At 43.3% G+C, this 27,945-nt stretch overlaps 1 protein-coding gene across 1 annotated transcript in view; it reads right to left on the bottom strand.

Moving 5' to 3' along the window:
* The window catches only part of GRIK3 (glutamate ionotropic receptor kainate type subunit 3), a 233,838-nt gene that overhangs the window by 91,722 nt on the left and 114,171 nt on the right, over window positions 1–27,945 (bottom strand). The window contains exon 2 of the mRNA XM_007182541.3: window positions 387–563. Within this exon, the coding sequence (XP_007182603.2) occupies window positions 387–563 (177 nt within the window). The remainder of the gene's footprint in view (window positions 1–386; window positions 564–27,945) is intronic.

The following is a 27,945-nucleotide window of genomic DNA, read 5'->3' on the forward strand; positions in this document are numbered from 1 at the left end:
AAATACTGATATACTGGGCAGGATTTCAATGAAAGAAAAACTAAGTTTGAAAGTGCTGGCTTTGGTTCAGAGGCTTTGGAGACCTGCGCTGGCCTCCTTACCCATCTCAGGGCCCCATCCCTCATACCCCACCCCTTCCCAAGGCCCCCTCATTCCCTCACGGCCTTTGCTTGTGGCCTGGAAACTCCTGATGGACAAACTGCCGCTCCTGAGAGATGACACGACCTAAGCGGAACTGCGCCAGAGGCTGGTCCTGAAACCAGGCAGAAAAGGCTCTAGGCCCCAAACCCAACCAGAGCTTTGGCACATTTTAAGGACCTTGGACAGCAAACACAGCCTTACCCCTCCCAAGGCCAGAAAGAGAGCAGTGGGGGCGGCCCACTCACCCTTCTTGGTGGCCTCGAAGCTGTCGTGGAAGTGAATCCTCTGGATGTCGTAGGTCAAGGTTGTGTTGGGCAGCAGTGTCCTGTTCCTGTTGATGATGTTGGCAGAAAATCGAAAGGCGTGCTCCTCGGCGTTCATGATCTGGGCGTTGGGGCCGTCTGCATACTCAAAGATTCCTCCTGCGAGAGATGGGTAAAATAGTGTGTGCTGGGGAAGGAGGAGGGCTGCCAAGAAAGACGCTTGGTTCAGAAGGTTTTATGGGCAAGATTCTTCCCCCAAATGTTCAATAATATGCCAGATTATCCCCATACGTAGAAATTGTGTTGGAGCATAAGAAATATGAAAACCTCCCAGTTCATTTCACTCAGCTAGCAAATTCCTAATAACAGAGACTGACAAACAGAGCCCAAATAAAATGACCAACTTATGAATATTGCTATGAAAATTCTCAATACAGTGCTGGCAAGTAGAATCTACCAGAATATTATTACAAGGATAACATGCCATGACCACAGAGTTGTATTCCAGGAGTATAAGGGTGGTTCAATATAAAGACATCTATGAATATCATTCCATCACATCAATAGTTCAAAGGGAAAAAGATATGATCAACTCACAAAATGCAGGAAGGCATTTGATAAAATTTGGTGGGAATGTAAATTGATACAGCCATTATGGAGAACAGTATGGAGGTTCCTTAAAAAACTAAAAATAGAACTACCATGTGACCCAGCAATCCCACTACTGGGCATATACCCTGAGAAAACCATAATTCAAAAAGAGTCACGTACCACAATGTTCATTGCAGCTCTATTTACAATAGCCAGGACATGGAAGCAACCTAAGTGTCCATCGACAGATGAATGGATAAAGAAGATGTGGCACATATATACAATGGAATATTACTCAGCCATTAAAAAGAAATGAAACTGAGTTATTTGTAGTGAGGTGGATGGACCTAGAGTCTGTCATACAGAGTGAAGTAAGTCAGAAAGAGAAAAACAAATACCGTATGCTCACACATATATATGGAATCTAAAAAAAAGGTTCTGAAGAACCTAGGGGCAGGACGGGAATACAGATGCAGATGTAGAGAATGGACTTGAGGACACAGGGAGGGGGAAGGGTAAGCTGGGATGAAGTGAGAGAGTGGCATGGACATATATACACTACCAAACGTAAAATAGATAGCTAGTGGGAAGCAGCCGCACAGCACATGGAGATGAGCTCGGGGCTTTGTGACCACCTAGAGGGGTGGGATAGGGAGGGTGGGAGGGAGATGCAAGAGGGAGGGGCTATGGGGATATATGTGTACGTAGAGTTGATTCACTTTGTTATAGAGCAGAAACTAACACAACAGTGTAAAGCAATTATACTCCAATAAAGATGTTAAAAAAAAAAGAATGCTTAATAATCTAGCTCTAGAAGAGATACTTCCTTGAAGCATCTTCAGCTCAAATTGGCCTTTAATATCGCTCATGGTGAAACACTAGAGGCATTCTCATTAAAGGAAAAGAAAAGAGGAGGTGTGTAGAGTCACACCACGCCACTAACCAATGAAATAAGAAGGAAAAAGAATTTAGAGGCATATCCCTTGGAAAGAAAAAAATTCTTATTTGCCAATGATATAAATGTCTTCCTAAAAGCTCTTAAAATAATCCCTAAACGTGAAAACTAGTAAGAACTAGTAGGAGACTCAAGTTCAATGACCAGTTAGCACCAATTAAGTGCTTCTTTAAATCAGCAACAACCAGTAAAAACTTAATGGCAAAAGGATTTCTCCTTTACAATATCAACAAAATAGTAAATAACTAATCATGAACCAACTCCAATATTAAAAATGACAAAAACACCTGAAGTGAGAGACATAAAAATAGATTTCAACGAGGAGGCATGTCATGTTCCTGGGTAGGTAGGGTCAAGGGTAAAGGTGTCAGTTTTTCTCCAAATTGCTTTTTCAGCTTAATGTAATTCCAATGAGAATCATAGAAGAATATATATGTGTGTGTGTATATATATATATATATATTTTTTTTTAACTTGACAAAATGACTCTAAAATACATCTGGAAGATTAAACAGGAGACAGCCTAAAAAGAGATGAGAGATGACTTGCACTGCCAGATTTAAAATATATCATAAAGCCAAAATAATTAAAACCATGTCCTAATGGTATATGAGAACAGTTAGGCCAATGGAACGAGATAAAAGCCCACAGAAAAAGATTCAAGTCGAGATAAGTATTTAAGACATGATAAAGATGGCTATTTCCAATCAGAAGGTTGAAGATGAATTATTCATTAATTGTGCTGAGACAATTATTCAATTGTTTGGGAGAAATTTAAGTTAGATTCCAATCTTAAGCTATATATCAAAAAAAAAAAAAAAGTTCCAGATGGAGCAAAGATTAAATAGCAAGAAAGTAAGGGAAGGAAGGGGGCAAATAACTCTACAAAACTACCTAAAAACACAATATAGGTGAATATTATACAATATTGAGGTGGAGGAGGCCTTCCTAGGCATTCCAATAAAGTCAGAAACCATAGGAGAAAGATTTATAACTCCACAGAAATAATATAAAATGTGTAGATTTCAAAATGTCCATAAACAGAATTAAATAGCAAACAACAAACTTGGAAATAATATAGGTAACATATATAGCGGTATAAAGGTTGATGTTCTTATTTTATAAAAAGCACTTAAAACACTTAAAAAAGACAAATGCTCCAATAGAAAAATGTGCAAAGGGCAAGGATGGGCATTTCACAAAAGAAAAAAAAATAATACAAAGCAGCTATTAACACATATGAAGAAATGTGCATCCACTCTAATAGTCAAATAAACTCAATTTAAACCAATAGTGAAATACCATTTTTGCCTGTCCCAGCTTTGCCGAGGGTGTTTGGAAACAAACATTTGCTTAACTGTTGGTAGAAGTGGGAACCGGTACACCCTCCTTCCTTGATAGCCATTAGAAATGTATCAAAAGCCTTAAAAATGCTCACATCTTGAGCTCATATCTTTGGTTTCTAGGAATTGATTCCAATGGTGGGCACGCAGATCATGTGAGGAGGCGGATCTAGAGATGCTCAACACCAGAGAAACAGTAAATAAATGGCAATTTGTCATATATTCCCATATAATAGCAAACATTTAATGATTGGGAAGTATCCATGATATATTTTTAAGTGAAAAACAAAAGTCGTAAAGCAGGAGATGCAGTGTGACCCCACGTTAGAAGAGGAAGAATAGAAGGAAGATGAGGAGGGATTCATATCATTGACAAAAGAAGAGGAGGCATTTCAAAACAACACAAGTGAACAGTCCTATGTAATAGATTTCTTATTTTGTTCTTTCTGCTTATTTTCCCAAAATAAACCTCTATTCTTCAAAAAAAATCAACTTCATTGTGGTATTATTTACATGAAGAAATTTCACAAAATTCACCGTTTTAAGTGTACAATGATTTTTCGTAAATTTACTAAATTGTGTGACCATCACCACAATCCAGCTATTGAACATTTCCATCACCTCAGTAAGATCCCTGGTGCCCACTTCCAGTCATTCATTGTTTTCACCCCCTACCCTCTGGCCTCAGGCAACCACTAATTTACTTTCTGTTTCTAGAGATTTGTCTTTTCCAGGCATTTCATTTAAATGGAATCATGCACTGTGTGGTCTTCTGCATCTGGCTTCTTTCACTGAGCATAATGCTTTTGAGGCTCATCTATGTTGTAGCACGTATCAGTACATCATTTCTTTGTATTGTTAAATAGTATTACTTTCTATGGCTGTACCACATTTTATTTACCCGTTCACCACCAGTTGATGGGTATCCGGGTTGTTCAATTGTTTTAAATTTTTTTAAAAAAACAGTGAATATTTTAAAAAGTAAACAAATAAATCTGCTGCTCTCCCACCCCCGTGGGTATTCCAGCAGGCTTACAGTTTGTAACACATAGTGTGCATGCATGTGAGTCTGTGTGGGAATGCAGAAACATGCTGAGCACATCCGTAAAACAAGACGAGAAGACTGCATCCCCAAATGTTAAGAGGGTGTCTCTCTGAGTGGGAGGATTACGGGTGACTTGAATTTCCTTCTTTGTGTTTTTCTGTATTTTCAAAAAGTTCTGCAGGGAACATGTGTTATATTTCTAATCAGAAAAGCCATCATGTGATTGTGTGTATGTGTTTAAAGGAAAATAAGTGATCAAAATACCATATGATCCAGTAATTCCATTTCTATGGATACAAATTTAGAAAAAGTTAGAGTAACATAAACATTTATGTATAAGGATATTCTTAAAATAGTATCTTGAAATAATATTGAAAAAAATAGAAACAACGTGATGTTCAAAAGCAGATTACTCAATATATTAAAACCCATCCATATGGCAGAACAACTTGTAGGCATTAACAGTCAGGGTATTGGATGGCAGGATATGGTGTCCGGGATTTGTTTCAAAATAATATGGGAGGGGTGGATGTGAAGGGAATGCAGATAGGGCAGGAAAGGCCATGGGCCGCTGATTGTTGGGGCCAGGTGGTGGGTACACAGGGATTCATTATACCATTCTCCCTAAGTATATATGACAGACGTCCTCCATAATAAAATAGTCTTTAAAATCATAGTATGTAAGGCAAAAATAACAAATTGTGGTCATGCAGTCAGAGAAAAGACAAATTATTTGCAGATGCTTATTACCATTCTCTTAAAAACTCAAGAGAATCATATCAAAACCTAGTAGAAAGTAAACAGAAAGCTCATCAAGGGACCAGCATATAAAACATATATAGAAAAATGTATAGCCTTCCTATAAATCAGCAATAAACAGTGAGGAATTACAAGGGAAAAAAGAGACCCTATTCACAAAAGCAACAACAAAAAAATAAAATACTTTACAATAAATGTGCTATTCCTATATCAAGAAAACTACAAAACTTTACTGGGGGACATAAAAGAAGACTTGAATAAATGGAGAGACATAACTTTCTCCTGGAAGGGAAGGCTCAATATTGTAAAGATGTCAGCTCTCCTCAAATTAATTTACAAATTTAATGCAATTCCAATTAAAATCAAAAAGGACATACCAGAAGAGCGTACACCAAAATGTTAACAAAGGTTCTTTCTATAAACTAAAAAGATAATGGACTGCTTTTGCTTAGTGCTTTTCCCCCCAAATGTTCTGCACGGAGCTTTGGTAATAAGGAAAAAAGCTTTTAAAAAACGCTCTTAAAACATACTTAATGATACAGGAAATGCTCATCCTGCCCGCCCCCAAAGGCAACAAAATAATATTACAGTATGAAACCTATTTATCAAATAAAAAGCACATAACTATATTTATAGACAAAAGACTGGAAGGATCTATACCATGGTACCAGTGAGTTTCTCTGGAAAGAAGAGGTTTATGGATACTTTTAATCTTGCTCTTTGTAGTTTCTTGATTTTTCCAAATTATTTACAATGAATAAGTATTATTTTTAATATTTTAAAATGTAAACATCAAAAAAAAATTCTTCCAAGAAAGGCTGGGGAGAAATCTAGTCATTACAGAGCCCCATCCCAAATGAGGGTCAAAGGTCATGGGACAATGGGCCATTTCCTAGGGCTTCACACATCCTTGCTTGCCTCTCAGACCTTGGCAGGTGGGGAGGAGAGGAGAGAGGGGCTCTCAAGCCACTGAGATCCAAGCCCAGAGGATACCCAATTCAGTCCCATGAATACCCACTGGTCTCTGCCCACTTGTCACTGGGTGCTGGGATGAGAGAAGTCAGTCTTGGGCCTCTGCTCTCAAGGAGGACTCAGCTGACAATAAACAGATGACCATAGATGACCGTAACCAGCATGTGCGGTAATCAGCTGTTCCCAACTCAGGTTCCAGAGACAGTCAGGCCTCAGTCCAAACCCTGGCTCTAACCACTGGAGGAAGTTACTGTCTCTGAGACTCAGTTTCTCCATCTGCAAAATGGGGTACACACTTCCAAGGGTTGTTTGTTGCGAGGAAGAAAGAAAACAATGTAGCTATATGCATGGGACATGGTGAGGACTTAGTAAAGGGCAGTTATTAAAGTAGGAGTGAAACAATGCTATTTAGAAAATCAAAACGAATTCTGAGCGTCTACATTCTAGGGCAGGGGTTGACAAACATTTTCTGTAAAGGAGCAGATAGTAAATATTTTTGGCTTTGTGGGCCAAAAGGCCTAATGGACTCTTCCAGTGTAGCATGAAAGCAGTATATGTAAACAATGGATGCGGCTATGTTTCAATAAAGTTTTATTTACAAAAACAGGTGGTGAGCTGGATTTGGCCAGTGGGCTGTAGTCTGTGCCCTCTTCCAGGGGAAGGGCAGCCTTTATCTCAGAGGGAAAAGCACCTTAGGGCCTGGATGGAGAAGATAAGACGATGATAGTACTGAATTGCTGTGCAAAAGAAACAAAGATGGGATGTTGAATTTTTGTGTGGGGAGGATTGGAGAGAAGGGCCCAAGAGAAAGGGAATAGACAGGAAGTGGGCCCAAAAAGAGAGAAAGAAGAGGACAATATATCCCAGGACCAAAGGCGGCTGAGGCCACGGCAGGAAGGGCCACGTTAACACAGTGATGTCTGGCTCTTAGTGCCCAGTTAGCCTGATCTGTGTGTGCTGTCATCTCCTTCCTTACAGGAGCCCCATCATTTAGTAAAGTTGGTCACAGAAAACTGACCCCAGCTTGTGCTCTTTGGGGACAGTGAAGGAAGGTGAGCAGAGTCCAGCACAGGGTGAATCAGGGTAGAAAGAGGACAAGGGGTGCAGGAGGTGGGATGAGAGAGGATGGAAAATTCAGCAGAGAAGGAAGTTGGAACAAGAGGTGATTAGGAGAAACCAGAAGCCCTGGGGCAGCTCAGAGATGCTGCTGGAGAGAGGCTGTTCCCCCATCTCTATCCCCGAAACACAGGCAAGGATGGGTCATTTTACTTGAACGTTAAGGGCAAGATGATCCTCCAAATTTGAATGTATTGGGACACCCAGGCAGCAAATATTTAGATACAGTACAGAGGTTCAGAGAGTGGGTTCTGGAGGTAGCAGACTTGGGTTTGAGTCTTGGTTCCATTCACAGGCTGCCCTTCTCTCTAGAGAACTATTCTCACTTCTTCCCAGGGGGGCAGTATGTAGCCAATGACTGAATGATACTGGGGCTCAAAAGGGCGGTCCTCTTGCCTCAGGGTGGGTATAACTCTGTGGTGCAGGTATGTTCCACAGCCCCTCCCAACAGCCCCACCTTGCATCAGACGAAGACCAGATCTTACCCAAGGCTGCGTCTTGGTCCATCCCTGTCCCCTTCCCTATCCTGCTTTGCTCACTCCCCAACAGGGTTTTCCTAAAGAGTGCTCTTCCCTGTTATCGACCCCAGGTATCTGAATCCTTGACTCAGGCTCTGCATCTGGGGGACCTGACCTAAGACAGAGGTGACGTTGCTTCAGGGAGAGTATCAACCACACTTACCTTTCAGTTCTTTTGGAGGAAGGGAAGGGTGGCACCGAACCTCATCCATTGAAAAACCTTTGAGGGTTCTTCTACCCTCTCCCTTCTGGGTCCTCTTGCCCCCTTTCTCTTTTTTGCAGGGGGCTCTATAGATCAGGGAGCTTTGGAAGCTCAGTGTCTGATGGGCTGGGGTTCTAATTCACGCTCCACCCCATGGAAGAAAGGCTGCTTTGGGTCTTGGCTTCTGGAAAAAGCACCCCGCCCCGCTTCGAAGCAGCTCCCCCATTCAACTGGCTCCTCTCTATTCTCTCCCTTCCCATACATTCCTCATGATCATTATTTAAAGAGGCTAATAAGTAGGTTGGCACCGTTGATTAATGCATAATCTTAATCATGATTGCATAGCGTAATTGGCATTAATTTGAAGAGCTAGTTCATTATGAAAATAATTGTCACTGCTTTCTGCTTTAATAAAATGGAGCAGAGACACCAGGGCTGCTGAGGAAATAGGATGGTGTGTGTGTGTGCGCGCGCGCTGTGTGATGGGTCCCAGAAGATGTTAGCAGTGGTGGAGCACAGGTGCAGTTGGATCATTTCCTTGCAACAAAATCTTGAGTGTAAGCCCAATGGGTAAAACAAATAACAACAATAATAATAACAATAACACAACTGATTATGTGCTGGGGATGATGCTGAATGCTTTCCACCTGCTTCATTTATTACAAGAACCTCTACAACCCCATTAGACAGAAATGATTATTGCCCCATTTTACACAAGAAAAAACGGAGGCCCAGGGAGGTTAAGAGGTTGTGAAAACTACTATGTGGTAAATTCTCTTCTGCAACCAAAGCCAGCTTGTTAGTGCCAACTGTTAACTTTTCAGGAGTTGTGAAAGTGAGTTACTAAACCACTGGCAGCTTGAAAGCAGCCACAACGAGAATGTTTACACCACAGAAATAAGCAGGTGCTACAAATGAGGGCTTTTTTTTTTTTTTCCCCCTGGAGAGCGTGATTACCAGCACACCACTGCCCAAGCCCCTTTCCATCATCTGGACTCTTAAAGACTGGATGCCACAGTTCCCGAGAAGGCTCTGTAACCCCCAGGGCTCCACCAGGCGCAGCATGAAAACCACTGCTCAGAATTGACCTCATCTACAGACAGCGAAACGCAAGGCCGAGGGTGGGGGAAGAGCGCTCAAACTAGCTGTGCCAATCGGAACCGATTTCCTTCCTGCTCCTTCTATAGTGACATGTTGTCATATATTTCGAGAAACATTCTGACTGCCCTAAGCATAAACGCCCTTATTTTTAAGATTGCTTTTTCTGTCTCTGGAAATGTGCCCAAACGGTGGCATTGCCCTGCCTCCCAGGTGACCTACGGTGGTCTGTGACCTCAAATACGTGGTGCTGTCCTGCCACGTCTCATCATGAAGAGCAAGGAGGCACCGTCCACAGCCCCTGCTGTCCCAACACACGCTCCCTCTGGGCAAGTGGCCCTAGAGCCCCTCCAGCGCACAGGTCCCAGGGCAGATGCAAGCAGAAGACCGAGTCCACTGATTAAGCCCATGACCTCATGACTGTCTAGGGCTGGTCTGGAGTCTTGAGATGTTCCTTTCTCTTGAACAACTTTGTGCTCTTGAATTTGGCCCTTGCGAAGGCAGCCCAGCCAGCCCAGCCCCGACTGCGGTGAGCCTGGCAGACTCCGGCCGAGCCTGCAACATGCCGCCACCTGTCTGTCTGGCAGCCGAGTCCCAGGAGACATTCACGTTCCCAGCACCAGGCCCAGGCACCGTCAGTCCTCTGGGGCCTAAGTCTGTTCTTTCTTTTCCAGTCTGCTTTGTTCTTTTTCTGAAGTTTCCAAGGTGTCGTAGAGATTGAGACGCTAATCAGTGAGATTGTTGCCAACAGCCTCTTCCCGGGCCGCCTCCCTGTCTGTTCTGATCAGGGCTCTCTCTTCTCCCTGCCGGGGCCCCTGCAGCTCTCTGTAGCCCGTGGGTTGGAAGAATCAGGCTCTGCTTTCAACTGCACCTTAGCCAGCTCTTCAGGGCCCCGGCAGTGCCTGGGGACTTGCTTCTGGGCCTCTCTGTGCCCTGATCTCAGCAGAAGGAGGAGATGGGGGGGACACACTGGCTGACTTCCCCCACTGGGCAGAATAGGTGGTTTACAGAAGGTAAGCAGTGCCCAGTGGAAAAGTGCCAAGGATAGGCTTTCTGAGGTCCTGGGCAAGGGAGAGGAGACAAGGAGTCTGTGTGTCTCCCCTCCTCTGGGTTCATTGATTCGTTCGTTCATTCATTCATTCATTCATTCCCCAAGCAGTTTATAGGCTACAACCATGAACAAGGAACCAGGCTGAACACTAGATGAGTCAGAGAGAGATTAGGCATACTCCCAGGCCTTCAGGAGGTCAGAGCTCGGAGGAGGAAATGAGAGAAGGGGCACACATAAAATTGCTATGGGTAAAAACTCTCCACGTGATCAGAATGTCTGGAAAGCTGGGGAGACTCGGAGAAGAGGGAGTCATGGATGTCTCCGTGGATAAGGCAGCATGTGCCCTGCTCAGAGCTGAGCTGTGGAAGGAACGTGGCACTGGCGAGGGAGAGAATGGCCGTGGGTAGGTTCTTGAGGATGGGGACTTGGGCTAGGGCAGGGCCAGTGGGGAGGGAGTGAAGCAGGGGCCAGGCAGGAGGGGAGCTGCTGGGTTTGCTTCTCTAGGACTGATCTGTGATGAGATGAAGGAGGGAGGTGGGGGCCTGCTGGAGGGAGCATCAAAGAAGACCCTGGAGTCTGGACCAGAATGGGAGTGCAGTCAAGCCTGTGGACTCCACAGTCAGGCTGCCTGAATTTGAATTGACCCTGCCATTTCCCAGCTGTGCAAACTTGGGCAAGTCCCTTCCCTGCCCTGTGCCTCTGTTTGGTCATCTGAAAACAGGCATGTTAGCAGCACTTACAACATAGCTCTATTTTGAGGTTTAAATGGCATAAATCATCTAAGGCACGTTGTAAGCCCTCATAAGGGCAAGAAGTTACAATTTTGTAGTGACAGGGAAGCTGGGGGGCTTTAAATTAAATGGGGGTATCCAGAGAAAGAACAGATCTGAGGAGAGGATTGCAATCCCGGGGGGCCCCAGGGGAGGGCTCCTGATGGAGTCCCGGGGCCTGGTGGCAGTTGTTTTAATTGATCTGATGATATGCGGAGCTTTGTCTGTACAACTCAGGGACGCGCAAGTCAAATACTGCAGAATCCACCATGTCGGGAGGATGGCTGGAGGCTCCCATGCTGCCCAGAGACCCTGATGACCGATGGGCTGTCATCAGGTGGAAGAGCAGGAGCCAGGGCTGCTGGGAAGGGGGCTGCTGAGCAGGGGCCCAGGGGCAGTGAGCGCCCTTGCCGCAGGGGCCAAAGGAAAGAAGATCCTGAATCCCGAGTCCCTGGCGGGGCTGTCCCACCTCCTTGATGGGCAGAGCGTCACACAGCCCACCCCCATGCACACCTGCCCACAGCATAAAGGCCAGCCATAAGCCTGGCATTCGAGGCCCTTCCCAGGCCAGCCTGACCACCTCCACGCAGGACATCGTCCACTCACACTGCACGTGTCACCCTCCCCTTCGTGCCTCTGTGCTTTCGAGTGTGCTCCCCTCTGCCTGGATCGCCTTTCCTTCTGTTTCCTCCTTCCAAAGCTGGCTTCCATATTTCTCTTCTGAGCCTTGTGTAGCAAACGCTGTCCTTGTGTCCTCCTCCCCGCCCCACCCCCCGCCAGGGGCCGCCTGCAGACATTTCCTCTGCCCCCTTGGAATTCGCTGGCGACGGTGCAGCTGTGGCGAGCAAGGGAGAGAACACAAGAGCCAGGGAGCTGAGCTCAGCAGAGCCTCAGCTGAGGAGGCAGGGAGCAGGCGGATGAACCCCGGCTTCCTCGCCCCTCAAAGGTGCAATTCCGAGGCACGATCTACCCAGTTTTTCATAGGGCCCCAGCGGGGCTGAGCCCCAGTTACCCACAGCACAAGCCACCTGCGGACACACCTTCACTGGCTTTCCTCCTTCCCCATCTCACTTTCCTGCTCCATCGCCATACTTCCTGGAATCATCTCCCAGATAAACCACTCGCACCTTAACTTGTTGCAGGATCTGCTTTGGGGAGCTCCCAACTAAGACGCCTTCCCTGAGCTCCAAATTCATCCTCTGTACCCACCCTCACCTGTGTTACGTGTCATGTTCCCCCACTCCCTCCCTGTTAGGCTGTGGGCATCTGGAGGGTGGAGACACACCTTAGTGGTCCTGGCATCTCTTTCCCGCTCCAGTGTCTAACACTATCTAGCACAGAGAGGATGTTGAGACATGTTTATTAAATAAATACGTCCATAAGTACATGAGTGTGTGCCTGTATACACACACACACACACACACACACACACACACTACTTGCTTTTAAAAGCTAATTCCTGTTCAGGACTTTGATACTTAAATGACAAAGCAAAAAGCACACAAATATCCTCCAGACCACCTGCCATGAAGATGCCCAGCAGGGCGGATACCCAGGTCCTGCAGTTTTCAAGCTCCTCCGTCTCCCCATCTCTGGCCATGATTGGCTTTTACTAGAGGAGGAAGCTGAGGCTGGGGTGCCCTCAGTAGGCAACCTTCCAGGCCCCTGCCCCTTGCAGGGGTAGATAGGGTGTCATGTGCCTGGTGACACGGCTGGATGGCTGTAGAGAAAGGACCTGATTCTGGCTGCGGGTGGACCCTCCAAGCAGCCCTAACCGAAGCTCCTCTCCAAACCCGGGGCCCCGCTCCACAGTGGTGTCAGCACCTGGAAGATAGCCCTCCCTCAGCACCAGCCTGCCTGCCCACAGCCCTGCTCTGAGGAGGCCAGGAGGCCAGTCTAAGGCCACTGGGATGCGGTGTGGGCAGAGGCAAGGGGCAGGGGCAGGGGCAGGGGGAGTAGAACCTGGGAAATTAGCGGAGGAAGGAGCCAGCCCGTTCTGCATTATTAATCCCATCCTCATCTGTTTTAAATATCAATTGCCGTGCAGGTTAAATACTTATTCAGATGCCTTTTAGCTTAAAAGCAAGCTAATTGATCTCTGGAGATCCTGAATGAACAGTGAAGAAAGTGCACTAATTATAGAATCAACCTCCGTTTCTCTGTTTTGTTTCTTCTCCGACAATGCTGCTGGAATGACAGCAGGGGGTCTGGTGGAGCAAAACACGTGCTGTTTTGATTAGGCCGCAACACAAAGTTGACCTGCAGGCCCCGCCCCCCACCCCCTCCCCCATGGCTCCTGACTCTGGGATGAGCTCTCCCAGGTGGGCCTCCTGGGCACACTTCTCCCAGGTGGGAGCTCTTAAAGACAGGACTTCAGTGGGCTTCCCTGGTGGCGCAGTGGTTGAGAATCTGCCTGTCAGTGCGGGGGACACGGGTTCGAGCCCTGGTCTAGGAAGATCCCACATGCCGCTGGAGCAACTGGGCCCGTGAGCCACGACTACTGAGCCTGCGCGTCTGGAGCCTGTGCTCCGCAACAAGAGAGGCCGCGACAGTGAGAGGCACGCGCACCGCGATGTGAAGAGTGGCCCCCGCTCGCCGCAACTAGAGAAAGCCCTCGCACAGAAACGAAGACCCAACACAGCCAAAAATAATAAATAAATAAATAAATAGAAATTAGAGCACTGAATGTAAGATGAGAAAAGTTTAAAAAAAAAAAAAAAGACAGGACTTCAAGATGCTGAAAATATCAGTATGGTTGTCTGCTCTCGGCCCACCCATCCTGCAGGCCTGCCCCCCCATTAAAGAAAAAACCAACACAAATTGCAGCCCAAAACTCTCGAAGTCCACTTTCTGCTCACATACGCTGACCTCCTCTGGGGTCTCAGCTTGTGATTTTGCACTGGCCTCCTGGAATTAGGCAGTACAGCCCAGCTGACCTTGGCACCCCTCTGGTCCCTCCCATAGCTCCCTATTCACTAGGGACGCCCGTGCTGCAGCCCCGTGGTGCCTGGACCACCCCAGTTGAGGGAGCCGGGGTTCCTCAGCCAGGAGCAGTAGATTCCTCTCTCCTGCTCCGGAGACGTGTCCTGTCGCTTTCTCTTCTCTCCCTGTCCAGGTTCCGACTCCATCTACTAAGCTGCCTTGGGTAGAACAGAGAATGGGCACCTCTGTCTTGACTGGAGGGAAAACTGTGTCATTGCTGTTTCAGCAACGCTGGGAAACTACCCTCGGCGTGTAGGGAGGGTGAAGTCTTCCATATGTTTGGGAAAGTAGAAATTATACAAGATTGAGGACTTTCCTGGTGGCACAGTGGTTAAGAATCTGCCTGCCAATGCAGGGGACACGGGTTTGAGCCCTGGTCTGGGAAGATCCCACATGCCGCAGAGCAACGAAGCCCGTGTGCCACAACTACCAAGCCTGCGCTCTAGAGCCCGCGAGCCACAACTACTGAGCCCACGTGCTGCAACTACTGAGCCCACATGCCACAACTACTGAAGCCCACGCGCCTAGAGCCTGGGCTCCGCAACAAGAGAAGCCACCACAATGAGAAGCCCGCACACCGCAACAAAAAGTAGCCCCTGCTCGCTGCAACTAGAGAAAGCCCATGTGCAGCAATGAAGACCCAACACAGCCAAAAGTTAATAAAACAAACAAACAAAAAAAAACCGCCCACAAGATTGAGCAGGTTCCTTTCCTGCAGAAGTTCTCTGGGCATTTGCTGTGCTCACGCGCAGCCTCTGAGAGGTGGGGAGCATAGGCAACATTCCCCAAACTTACTTGACAACCATGGAAACCTCTTTTGGCAGAGCATCTCCCTGAAAACACGCTTTGGGAATTGCTGCGTCACAGTGATTTGGGCAAAAGTTTCTTTTCCCCTTCTGAGGAATGAGCTATTTGAGGTTCAGGGCTAAAGCCTTCACATCTCAGTCTGCCCCACATAACCTGGTCCCCAGTCCTGAGCACCAGAGACACACAAAGAAAGAATGGAGAAAGTATAACAAAGTATGACGGTGAAAGTATTTGATCTACTTACCGCCAGGGGGTCCATGTGACGGGTTTTGTTTTTACTGGATTGATTCCGGGACACAAGTTACAGGTTGTTTTAACACAGCTTAGAGGCGTGATTACTCTGCTAGGCTCTCATTAGCATGTGTCTATGTGTGTGTGTGTGTGTGTGTGTGCACCTGGGCAGGTGTGGGCACTCAACTCACAGGGGCGGGGGCACAGCAGGGAGGGAAGCATGGGAAGCCGATTCACCAGCCCCATACTTTGTGCTTCTCTCCCCAAGGCACTGGGTTGAAATAAGAGATTCTGACTTAATTATGATCATTAGCCAATGAGACTGCTTGCATCTTCACAAGCTCTCAGCTCCTACAAAGGAATTCCAAGTGACCTTGTCCCCCAACAGACACCACTGATAGAGCTGTTCATCTACTCAGCCCTTCCTTCATTCTCCAAACACTCACGAAGCACCTCCCATGTGTCACGCACCAGGCACACAGCAGATAAACAATAGGGGAGACCCTTACCCCTGAAATACCCTGCTTATTTCCCAAAGCTCTTAATGTAGGTTGAAATGATCTCAAATATCTGTTACCTAGTTTATAGTCTGCCTCGTCCCCCACCCTTACCACTATAATATAAGCTCTTTGAGCATAAAGAACTTGTTCATTATTTTCTCTCCAGTGCCTAGAACAATGCCTGGCACACAGTAGGCACTTAATAAGTATTTCTCGATTATAAAGGAATATGTATGGGACGTACAAGTTTAAGCAAGCATGAAATGGCTAAACAACAAAACTTCAGGGAGGTAACACATGGATGGTGGCTTTTATGCCTTGACGTGATAAGAGGGGACACCACAAAAAGTAAGAATATAATTTGGGGCTTTAAAGTGGTGGGGGAGATTCCCTATAGGAAGCCTTGAGATCAGAAAGCTGAACACTTCTTACCAAAAGCCAGAGAGACTCATAATCCCCTCTGGTCACAGCCACTCAGAAAAGCCCAAGTTTATAACAGGCAGACAGCAGGTGCATTCCCAGGACTGGAGCAAAATTGCACTCTCTTTTATTTTATTGGTTTGTAATATTATATAAGTTTCACGTGTACAATATTATATTTTGACTTCTGTATACACTACTGCATGCTCACCACCAAAAGTTTACTTTCCATCCATAACCATACAGTTGACCCTCTTCACCCGTGTTGCCCACCCTCCTTCCCCTCTGGTAACTGCTACTCCGTTCTCTGTATCTATGTGTTTGTTCTTGTTTGGTTTGGCTTGTTCATTTTATTTTATTCTACACTTGAGTGAAACCATACAGTGTTTGTCTTTCTCTGTCTGACTTACCTCACTTACGTTAATACCCTCAAGGTCCACCCGTGTTGTTAACAAATGGCAAGATTTCATCTTTTTTTTTTATGGCTGAGTGGTATACCATTCTATATACAGTTGACCCTTGAACAACATGAGTTTGGACTGCATGAGTCCACTTACATGCAGATTTGTTTTCAATAGTAGATATCATAGTACTACATGGTCCACAGTTTGTTGACGCAGCAGATGTGGAATGGCAGATACAGAGGACCCACCTATATGGAGAGTCGACTGTAAGTTATACTTGGATTTTCGACTGTGCCCCTAATCCCTGCTTTGTTCAAGGGTCAACTGCATATACCACATCTTCTGTATCCATTCATCTGTTGATGGGCACTTAGGTTGTTTCCACATTTTGGCTATTGTAAAAAACGCTGTGGTGAATATTGGAGTGCATGTATCTTCCAAATTAGTGTTTTTTTTTAAATTCTTCAGTTAAATACCCAGAGGTGGAATTGCTGGATCATATGGTAATTCTATTCTTAATATTTTGAGGACCCTCCATACTGTTTTCCATAGTGGCTCCACCAGTTTTCATTCTCACGAACAACGCACGAGGGTTCCCTTTCTCCACAGCCTGCCTCTCCAACACTTATTTCTTGCCTTTTTGATAACAGCCATTCCAAAAGGCATGTGGTGCTATCTAATTGTTTTGATTCACATTTCCCTAGTGATTAGTGACGTTGAACATCTTTTCATGTTGGCAAAAATTGGCAAATCTGTCAATTTCTCAATCAAGTTGTTTGGTTTTTTTATTGTTGAGTTCTTTACATATTTTGGATATTAATCTCTTATTGGATATATGATTTGCAAATATCTTTTCCCATTAGGTAGATGTCTTTTTGTTCTGTTGATTTCCTTTGCTGTGCAGAGCTTTTTAGTTTGATATAGCCCCACGTGTTTATTTTTGCTTTTGTTTCCCTTGCTCGAGGAAACATATCCAGAAATATTGCTAAGACTGATTCAAAGGGCGTACTGTCTATGTTTTTTCTAGGAGTTTTATGGTTTCAGGTCTCACATTCAAGTCTTTGATCCATTTTGATTTACTAGCAGAAAGAAAAATTAAGAAAACAATCCCATTTACAATTGCAACTACAAAAAAATAAAATATCTAGGAATAAATTTAACCAAGGAAGTTAAATTTATTAACCTGTACACTGAAAACTATAAGCTATTGTTGAATAAAATTGAAGAAACACCAAGAAATGGAAAGATATTTCAGGCTCATGAACTGAAAGAATTAGCATTGTTAAAATGTCCATATTACCTAAAGCAATATATAGACTGAATGCAATCCCTATCAAAATCTCAATGACATTTTTCACAAAAATAGAACAAAAATTCTAAAATTTATATGGAAACACAAAAGGCCAAATAGCCAGAGTGATTCTGAGAAAAAAGAACAAAGCTGAAGGTATCACACTCCCTGATTTCAAATTACATTACAAAGTTATAGTAATTAAAATAGCATGGTATTGGCTGGAAAACAGACACGTAGATCAATGGAACAGAACTGAAATCCCAGAATTAAACCCACACATATATGGACAATTAATTTATGACAAAGAAGCAAAGAACATACAATGGAGAAAGGATAGTCTCTTCAATAAATGGTGTTGGACATTTTCTTTCATTTTATCGAAGTAGATTTGATTTACAATGTTTCAGGTATATAACAAAGTGATTCAGTTTTATATATATGTATATATATATATTCTTTTCAGATTCTTTCCATTATAGGTTATTACAAATCTTGAATATAGTTCCCTTTACTATACTGTAGGTTCTGGTTATTTATCCATTTTATACCTAGTGGTGTGTGTCTGTTAATCCCAAACTCCTAATTTGTCCCGCCCCCACCTTTCCCCTTTGGTAACAATGCTTGTTTTCTATGTCTGTGAGTCTGTTTCTGTGTTGTAAATAAGTTCATTTGTATCATATTTTAGATTCCACATATAAGTGATATCATATGAAAACAAATGGTGTTGGAAAAACTGGACAGCCACATGCAAAAGAATAAAACTAGGTCACTATTTCACATCATACACAAAGTTGCAATCTTAAAATCTGCATAGGCTGTCAGCAGCCATGGCAAAAAGAAGTAGCTTGCATTTTTAAAATACTGGTTTAGTAAACAACCTAAACTTACACATAAAGGAAATAAAAAAATGAGCAAACAAAACCCAAAGTTAATAGAAGAAATAATAAAGATCATAGCAGAAACAAATGAAATAGAGACTACAAAAATGATAGAAAAGATCAGTGAAAATAAGAGCTGGTTCTTTGAAAAGATAAATACAATTAATAAACCTTTAGCCAGACTCATCAAGGAAAAAAGAGAGTGCCCAAATAATTAAAATCAGAATGAAAGAGGAGAAGTCAAAACAGAAATAGAATCATATGAGATTACTACAAACAATTATATGCCAATAAAATGGACAACCTAGAAGAAATGGATAAATTCCTGAAAACATAAAATCTCCCAATACTGAATCAGGAAGAAATACAAAATATGAACAGACCAACTACCAGTAATGATATTGAATAAGTAATTTTAAAACTCCCTATAAACAAAAGTCCAGGACCAGACAGCTTCACAGGGTAATTCTACCAAACATTTAAAGAAGAGTTAACACTGATTCCTCTCAAATTATTCCAAAAAATTGAAGAAGAAGGAATGCTTCCAAACTCATTCTATAGGGCCAGCATCACCCTGATATGAAAACCAGAAAAAGAAATCACACAAAAAAGAGAAAATTACTGGCCAATATCACTGATGAACATAGATGCAAAAATCCTCAGCAAAACATTAGCAAATCAAATTCAACAATACATTAAAAGGATCATATACCATGATCAAGTGGGATTTATCCCAGGAATGCAAGGATGCTTCAATATCACCACAAGTCAGTAAATGTGCTACACCATATTAACAAATTGAAGAATAACAATCATATGATCATCTCAATAGATGCAGAAAAACCTTTTGACACAATTCAACATCCACTTATGATAAAAACTCTCAACAAAGTGGGTATAGAGGGAACATACCTCAACATAATAAAGGCCATATCCGACAAACGTACAGACAATATCATACTCAATGGTGAAAAGCTGAAAACATTTCCTCTAAGATCAGGAAGAAGACAAGGGTGCCCACTCTTACCACTTTTATTCAACATAGTATTGGAAGTCTTAGTCACAGAAATCAGACAAGAAAAAGAAAAAAGGAATTCAGATTAGAAAGGAAGAAGTGAAACTATCACTGTTTGCAGATGACACAACACTATATATAAAAAATCATAAAGATGCTACTAAAAAAACTATTAGAACTAAAAAATGAATTCAGTTAAGTTGCAGAATATAAAATTAATATACAGAAATCTGTTGCATTTCTAAACACTAACAACAAAGTATCAGAAAGAGAAATTAAGAAAATAACCCACTTACAATTGCATAAAAAAGAATAAAATACCTGGGGGTAAATCTAACTAAGGAGGCAAAAGGCCTGTAAAGGAGGTTAACTATAAAACGCTGATGAAAGAAACTGAAGATGACACAAACAGATGGAAAGATATACTGTTCTCATGGAATGGAAGAGTTAATATTGTTAAAATAATCATACTAACCAAGGCAATTTACATTTTAAATGTAATTCCTATCAAAATACCAATGGCATTCATTTCACAGAATTATAACAAATAATTCAAAGATTTGTATGGAAACACAAAAGACCTGAATAGCCGAAACAACCTGGAGAAAGAAGAATAAAGCTGGAGGTATCACGCTCCCTGGTTTCAAACTATACTACAAAGCTACAGTAATCAAAACAGTACGGTACTGACAAAAAAACCAGACATATAGATCATTGGAACAGAATAGAGAGCCCAGAAATAAACCAAAAATTATATGGTCAATTAATCTACAACAAAGGATGCAAGAATATACAATATGGGAAAAGACAGCCTCTTCAATAAATGGTGCTGGGAAAACCAGACAGCCACCTGCAAAAGAATAAAACTGGACTACTTTCTCAGACCATGTACAAAAATAAACTCAAAATGGATTAAAGACTTGAATGTAAGACCTGAAACCATAAAACTCTTAGAAGAAAACATAGGTAGTACACTCTTTGACATTGGTCTTAGGAATACTTTTCTGGATATGTGTCCTCAGGCAAAGGAAACAAAAGCAAAAATAAACAAATGGGACTACACCAAACTAAAAAGCCTTTGCACAGTGTAGGAAACAATCAACAAAACGAAAATGCAGCCTACTGAATGGGAGAAGATATTTGCAGGATTAATAGCCACAATATACAAAGAACTCATACAACTCAACACCAAACAAACAACTGATTAAAAAATGGGCCAACAGGCACATGAGAAGTTCAATATCACTTATCATCAAGGGAAATGCAAATCAGAACCTCAGTGAGATATCACTTCACACTTGTCAGAATGGCTGTTATCAAAAAGACAACAAATAAGTGTGGCAAGAATGTGGAGAAAAGGGAACCCTGTGCACTGTTGGTGGGAATGTAAATTGGTGCAGCCACTGTGGAAAACAGTATGGAAGTTCCTCAAAAAATAAATATTAACTATCATATTGTCCAGCAATTCCACTTCTGGGTATTTTTCCAAAGAAAACAAAAGCACTAATTCAAAAAGATACATGTACCCCCAATGTTCACTGTAGCATTACTCACAATAGCCAAGATATAGAAGCAATCTAAGTGTCCACTGATAGGTGAATGGATAAAGAAGTTGTGGTGTGTGTGTGTGTGTGTGTGTGTATATATATATATATATATATATATATATATATATATATATACACACACACATATATACACATATATATACAATGGAATATTAGTCAGCCATAAAAAAGAATGAAATCTTGCCCTTTGTGACAACACAGATAGACCTAGAGGGTATTATGCTAAGCAAAATAAGTCAGACAGAGAAAAAGAAATACTGGATGATTTCATTTATATGTGGAATCTTAAAAACAAATCAAATGAACAAACAGAACAAAAGAGAAACAGAGTCATAGACACAGAACAAATAGGTGGTTGCCAGAGGGGAGAGGGAGGGGTGGGTGGGGAGATGAGTGAAATAGGTGAAGGAAATTAAGAGGTACAAACTTCCAGTTACAAAAGTCACGGGGATGAAATGTACAGCATGGGAAATATAGTCAGTAATTCTGTAATATCTTTATTATGGTGACAAATGGTAGCTAGACTTATCACGGTGATCATTTTGTAATGTATAGAAATATCGAATCACTATGTTGTGCATCAGCAACCAACCTAACTGTAGGTCAATTATACTTCAAAAATAAACAAACTCGTAGAGAAAGAGATCAGTTGCAGATGACATTGATACTCTATGTAGAGAACCCTAAAGACTCCACACAAAAACTATTAGAACTAACAAATGAATTCAGCAAGGCAGCAGGATACAAGATTAACATACAGAAATCTGTTGCATTTTTTTACACTAATAATGAAATATTAGAAAGAGAAAGTAAAAAAAAAAAAAAAAGCCATTTAAAATTGGGTCCAAAAAAATACCTAGGAACAAACTTAACCAAAGAGGTTTCTAGATTATACACTGAAAACTATGAAACACTGAAAAAGGAAATTGAAGATGATTCAAAGGAATAGAAAGATATCCCATGCTCTTGGATTAGAAGAATTAATACTGTTTAAATGGTCAAACTACCCAAAGCAATCTACAGACTTAATCTGATCCCTATCAAAATACTCATGACATTTTCCACAGAACTAGAACAAATAATACCAGAATTTAGATGGAACCACAAATGACCCAGAATTGCCAAAGCAATCCTGGGTAAAAAGAACAAAGCTGGAGGCATAACCCTCCCAGACTTCAGACAATACTACAAAGTTACAGTAATCAAAACAGCATGGTATTGGCACAAAAACAAAACTATAGATCAATGGAACAGAATAAAGAGCCCATAAATAAACCCACACAGCTATGGTCAATTAATCTACAGCAAAGGAGAAAAGGATATGCAATGAAGAAAAGGCAATCTCTTCAACAAGTGGTGTTGGGAAAGCTGGAAAGCTACCTGTAAATCAATAAAATAAGAACACTCCCTCACACCAAATACAAAAATAAACGCAGAATGGTTTAAAGCCTAAATATAAGACATGACACCATAAAAATCCTAAAAGAGAACATAGGCAAAAAATTCTCTGACATAAATCGTAGCAATATTTTCTTAGATCAGTCTCCCAAGGCAAAAGAAATAAAAGAAAAATGAACAAATGGGACCTAATCAAACTTAAAAGCCTTTGCACGGCGAAGGAAACCATCATCAAAATGAAAAGGCAACCTATGGAATGGGAGAAAATATTTGCAAATGATGCTACCAACAAGGGGTTAATATCTAAAATATACTAACAGCTCATAAAACTCAATATAAAAAAAACAAACAGACCAATCAAAAGATGGGCAGAAGACCCAAATAGACATTTCTCAAAAGAAGACATACAGATGACCGACAGACACATGAAAGATGCTCAACTTTGCTAATTATTAGAGAAGTGCACATCAAAACCACAATGAGGTATCACCTCACACCCATCATAATGGCTATCATCAAAAAGTCTACAAATAATAAATGCTGGAGAAAAGGGAACCCTCCTACACTGTTGGTGGGAATGTAGATTGGTGCAGCCACTATGGAAAACAGTATGGAGCTTCTTTAAAAAATAAACCACCATGTGATCCAGCAATCCCACTACTGGGCATATACCCTGAGAAAACCATAATTTAAAAAGAGTCATGTACCACAATGTTCATTGCAGCACTATTTACAATAGCCAGGACATGGAGGCAACCTAAGTGTCCATCGACAGATGAATGGATAAAGAAGATGTGGCACATATATACAATGGAATATCACTCAGCCATAAAAAGAAATGAAACTGAGTTATCTGTAGTGAGGTGGATGGACCTAGAGTCTGTCATACAGAGTGAAGTAAGTCAGAAAGAGAAAAACAAATACCGTATGCTCACACATATATATGGAATCTAAAAAAAAAAAAGGTTCTGAAGAACCTAGGGGCAGGACAGGAATACAGACACAGACGTAGAGAATGGACTTGAGGACATGGGGAGGGGGAAGGGTAAGCTGGGATGAAGTGAGAGAGTGGCACTGACATATATACACTACCAAATGTAAAATAGATAGCTAGTGGGAAGCAGCCGCATAGCACATGGAGATGAGCTTGGGGCTTTGTGACCACCTAGAGGGGTGGGATAGGGAGGGTGGGAGGGAGACGCAAGACTGAGGGGATATGGGGATATATGTGTACGTATAGCTGATTCACTTTGTTATACAGCAGAAACAACACAACACTGTAAAGCAATTATACTCCAATAAAGATTTTTTAAAAAATAAAATAATAAAATAAAATGAGGATAATGATAAAAAAAAAAGATAGCTTATATGATTTAAAAAAAGAAAAGATACATCTCTCAGGGGTGGTGGGATGAATTGGGAGATTGGGATTGACATATATACACTAATACGTATAAAATAGATTAATAAGAACCTGCTATGTAAAATAAATAAATAAATAAAATTCAACAACAATAAAAGATACATACACCCCAATGTTCATAGCAGCACTATTTACAATAGCCAAGACACGGAAGCAACCCAAGTGCCCAACAGACGATTAGTTTAAGAAGATGTGGTATATTTACACAATGGAATATCACTCAGCCATATGAAGAATGAAATATTGCCATTAGCAGCAACATAGATGGACCTAGAGAATATCATACTAAGTGATGTAAGTCAGACAGAGAAAAACAAAACAGAAATAGACTCACAGACGGAAAACAAACTTATGGTTCCCAAAGGGGAGAGGGAGTGGGGGAGGGATAAACTACGAGTATGGGATTAACAGATACAAACCACTATACATAAAATAGATAAGCAACAAGGATTTACTGTCTAGCACAGGGAATAATATTCAGTATCTTGTAATAACCTATAATGGAAAATAATCTGAAAAATAACTGGATCACTGTGCTGTACACCTGAAACTAGAACAATATTGTAGACCAGCTATACTTCAATTTAAAAAGAAAGAAAGAAAGAAAAAGAGATCAGATACATGGTTACCAAGGGCGGGGGTGGGGTGGGTGGAGGAGGTAGAATTGGATGAAGGTGGTCAAAAGGTACGAACTTCCAGTTATAAGATAAATAAGTAGTAGGGATGTAATGTACAACATGATAAATATAATTAACGCTGCTGTATGATATCTATGAAAGTTCTTAAGAGAGTAAATCGTGAGTTCTCATCACAAGGAGAACTCTGTACTTTGAACAAACACAGAGACAGAATTTTCTGCATAACCATCCGGTGTGAATTAGCAGGGGGACCAAAAGCAGTGCAGAAGTCATAATAACAGTAGCAAGAATCACTAATACCTACTGAGTCTGTGTTCTAAGAATTCTCTACTCATTAGCTCATTTAATTCTCCAGAATGGGCCTGTTCATGCCTGGGTGGGCTGCCTGTCACCCTCGCCCAGGAGAGGGGTGTTCTGCACCATTCCTACCTCCATGTGGCCTTTGATGAGACGTTGGCAGCGTCCAGGCTGTGGATAAGGAACGGGCTTTCGTCTGGGTAAGAATCTCTGTCTTCTGATCTACCTTCAAGTCCTCCATGATATCTACAACCCAACATTTCTGAAATCAAATACAGCATCTTCTCCCCAAACCTACTTTTTACCTGGGCTTCCCGTCTCAGGGAAGGGCACCAACGCCCTTCAGTGGTCCAGGCTGGAAAACTTGGTATCGTCTTCACCTCCCAGCCCCATCTCCTGCATCACTCTTTGCCCCCCAGATGACTCTGCGATCTGTCTTTCCCACCTCTATCGTCACCCTCCAGCCCATGCCCTGCACTTTGGCACCAGCCCCTTCATGCTTTCATCCCTCCGCCCTCTCTTTTGCCAGTCCGCCCTCCATGCATCAGCCCCAGGGACTCCCACAGCTCAAATTCATTGGTGCCAGTACTCAGCCTCACAGCCTACCTGACTTCCTCCTGCCTTATAGGATCCTTATAGAGGATCAGGCCCCAGTTTTCTTTCTGGTTTTCAACGTCTTCATAAATCTGGCCTGCATCGACCTTTCTGACTTATCTCCCATTGAACCTCTCTGTGTACATGTCTCCCCATCAGTTTCTCAACTACTCCAGTAACTGCCACATTTTTATGCCTTTGCTCATGACATTATGTTCCTTATTAATGGTGAGGAAGTATTTGATACCTTCTCATGTATTAATTAGGTACTGTGCCAAATGCTTTATGAGCATCATCTTGTTTAATCTTTACAATATCCCTAAATATTATATTCTCACTATATTATGTATGAGGAAACTGAAGTTTAGATAGAGTATAGTAACTTCTCCTCCATTCACACCTGGATCCCAGGTGTGTCCAGGTATGTCCTCCCCATACACTATAGTGATTGGCTCAATCTTTGGTTTGATATTTACCTGCCACTGTTTCCATGTCGGTCCCCCAACTAGACTGCAGGGCCTTCAAGGGATGTGTCACCCTGTGCCCAGCACAGTGCCCAGAAACTGAGCAGGTGAGAATAAAACCCACATCTTGGGCCCTGTGTGCCTGAACACTTAGAGCAGCCTTTTTCTAATTCGTGCATTAACTCAACAAGTATTCATTGAATACCTACTCTGTGTTACAGGACTGTTTCCAGAATTGGGGAGATAGTGTTGATTTAAGCAAACAAGCTCCCTGCCTCTTAGGTGCCAACCTTCTTGTTATAAAAGCTATGAAAGAAACAAACAAACGAGATGATAGTGAGTGTCTATGGGGGACCGTACTTTTATCACTCTCCCAAGGGAAGTTCAATGCAACAAACATTCATTGGTACCTTCTCAGTGCAGGGGAATAGAAAATTGGATGAGAGTTGCTCACAGATTGAAGGGGGAAAAAGTCAAAGAAATAATTAACAATAAGGGTGATGACTGTCCTGTTGTGATTAATGTAAAGTGTTTTCGGGAATGAAAATGGCCAGGAGAAATCCCAGAAGGCTTCTTAGAGGAGGTGATATTTAAGCAAGGCCCTGAAGAGTGAGTAGAAGCTGATCAAGCAGCATAGTAAAAGTGCTGAATGAGCAGAGGAACAGCAGGAGTGAAGCGTGAAAGAGCCTAGTGATTTCAGCAAGCAGGCAGGGGCCAGGTGTGGTCGTGGCCCCACCTGCCAGGCCATCTCATCTCAGGTATCAGTTTTCTCAGTCCCTGACTCAGAAAGACTTGTTGCCTCTAGGAACTGCTGCTCCTTTCTCCAGCGCTGCTGTGCTCTGCTCACAGCCAACACACTGTGACTGCATCTGCATAGCATCTCCCAGCAGGCGCCGGGGCTGCCAGTGAGGCTGGCAGTGGAGGACTGGAGAGTCTTGTGGGAAAGCACAGTGCCCAGGGCCTCCCAGGCCCCGCCTACTGCTGGCGAGCATCCTCATCTTCAGAAGAGAGGCATGTGGTGCAGGGGAAAGGATGGAACACCCCTCCTAGCTGGACAGCCAGCTTCATCCTGGCTGTCAGCAGAAGCACGCAGGCTGCAGCTGTGGATACCCAGTGGATGCTGCTTGGCTCCCAGTTCTCAGAAGCAAGGCTTATGCCCCACCCCCGACTCAGCCCTGCCACAGACTAAGGACTGAGCACCACAGCTGAGCACGGCTGGGAGGGAATTCAGGAGCTGCAGCATACTAGCCCCTGAAGCTCGTCTGTGCTGATTGTGTGTCTGGCTCTGGGAGCTCATCTTACCCTGCCTGGCTCGCTTGTCTAATGCCTCATTTCCGCAGAAGCACCACAGCATAGTGGTCTGGAGTCAGACTGCTTTGGGGCAGTTCACATCCAGGTTCAGCCACCAACCAGCCGTTACTCACCCCCTCTGAATGTCAGTTTTCACATCTGTGAAATGGGAACTTCACCTCCCAGTGCTGCTGGGTGGGTTAGAGGAGATGATGCACCTAAAGGTCTTGGTCCAGTGCTGGGCACAGAGTGGAGGCTCCTCTGATTCTCCCCCTCCCCCCGCCCCCGCTGCTCTCTGTCTGCAGCTTGGGATAAGGGTGACTCCTGAATCCACAATTCCAGCCCCACCTCTTGCCCAGGCCTGATCCCCAGGAGCCACCATCTGCTGTTGGGGTAGATTTTGGGTCCCCCAGCCCCGTGGGTCTGTCTATCCAGCACCTGCCCCTTCTCCCCACTTCAGGTGGGTCCTGGCTTCTCCCATCCACCTGCAGTCAGCTGGGTCCAGTCTCCCGCAGGCACCAGCTCTGTGTTTCTGTCCAGTTCTCCTCCGAGGAGGCGGGGTCCAGGCTGGCTCCCAGGGTCTCCCCGCCCCTCTGAGAGGGAACCACGGCTGCGCTAATGCCATTCCCCATCCCCATGCCTGGGTTTTGCTCCCGCCAAGGCCCTCACTCTGCTTGCCTGCTAATGGTTGGGGGAGTGAGCTGATGGGCAAAAAAGAGGCTCCATTTCTCTCTGGGACCAATTTGTGAGTTTTCGAAGGCAGCCCTCGCTCTCCGCTTCTGCCTCATCTCTGCCTGCCTGCTGCTCCCCTTCATTCTACTGGCTATTAGGATTCTGAAGGAGGCCAGAGAGGTGGGAATCACCCTCTACCCGCCAGCCAGGAGGGAAAGCAAATGCCCATCCGGAGGTGGGAGCTGG

Source organism: Balaenoptera acutorostrata, chromosome 1, assembly GCF_949987535.1.
Source record: "Balaenoptera acutorostrata chromosome 1, mBalAcu1.1, whole genome shotgun sequence".
In the NCBI taxonomy this organism is placed as follows: domain Eukaryota; kingdom Metazoa; phylum Chordata; class Mammalia; order Artiodactyla; family Balaenopteridae; genus Balaenoptera; species Balaenoptera acutorostrata.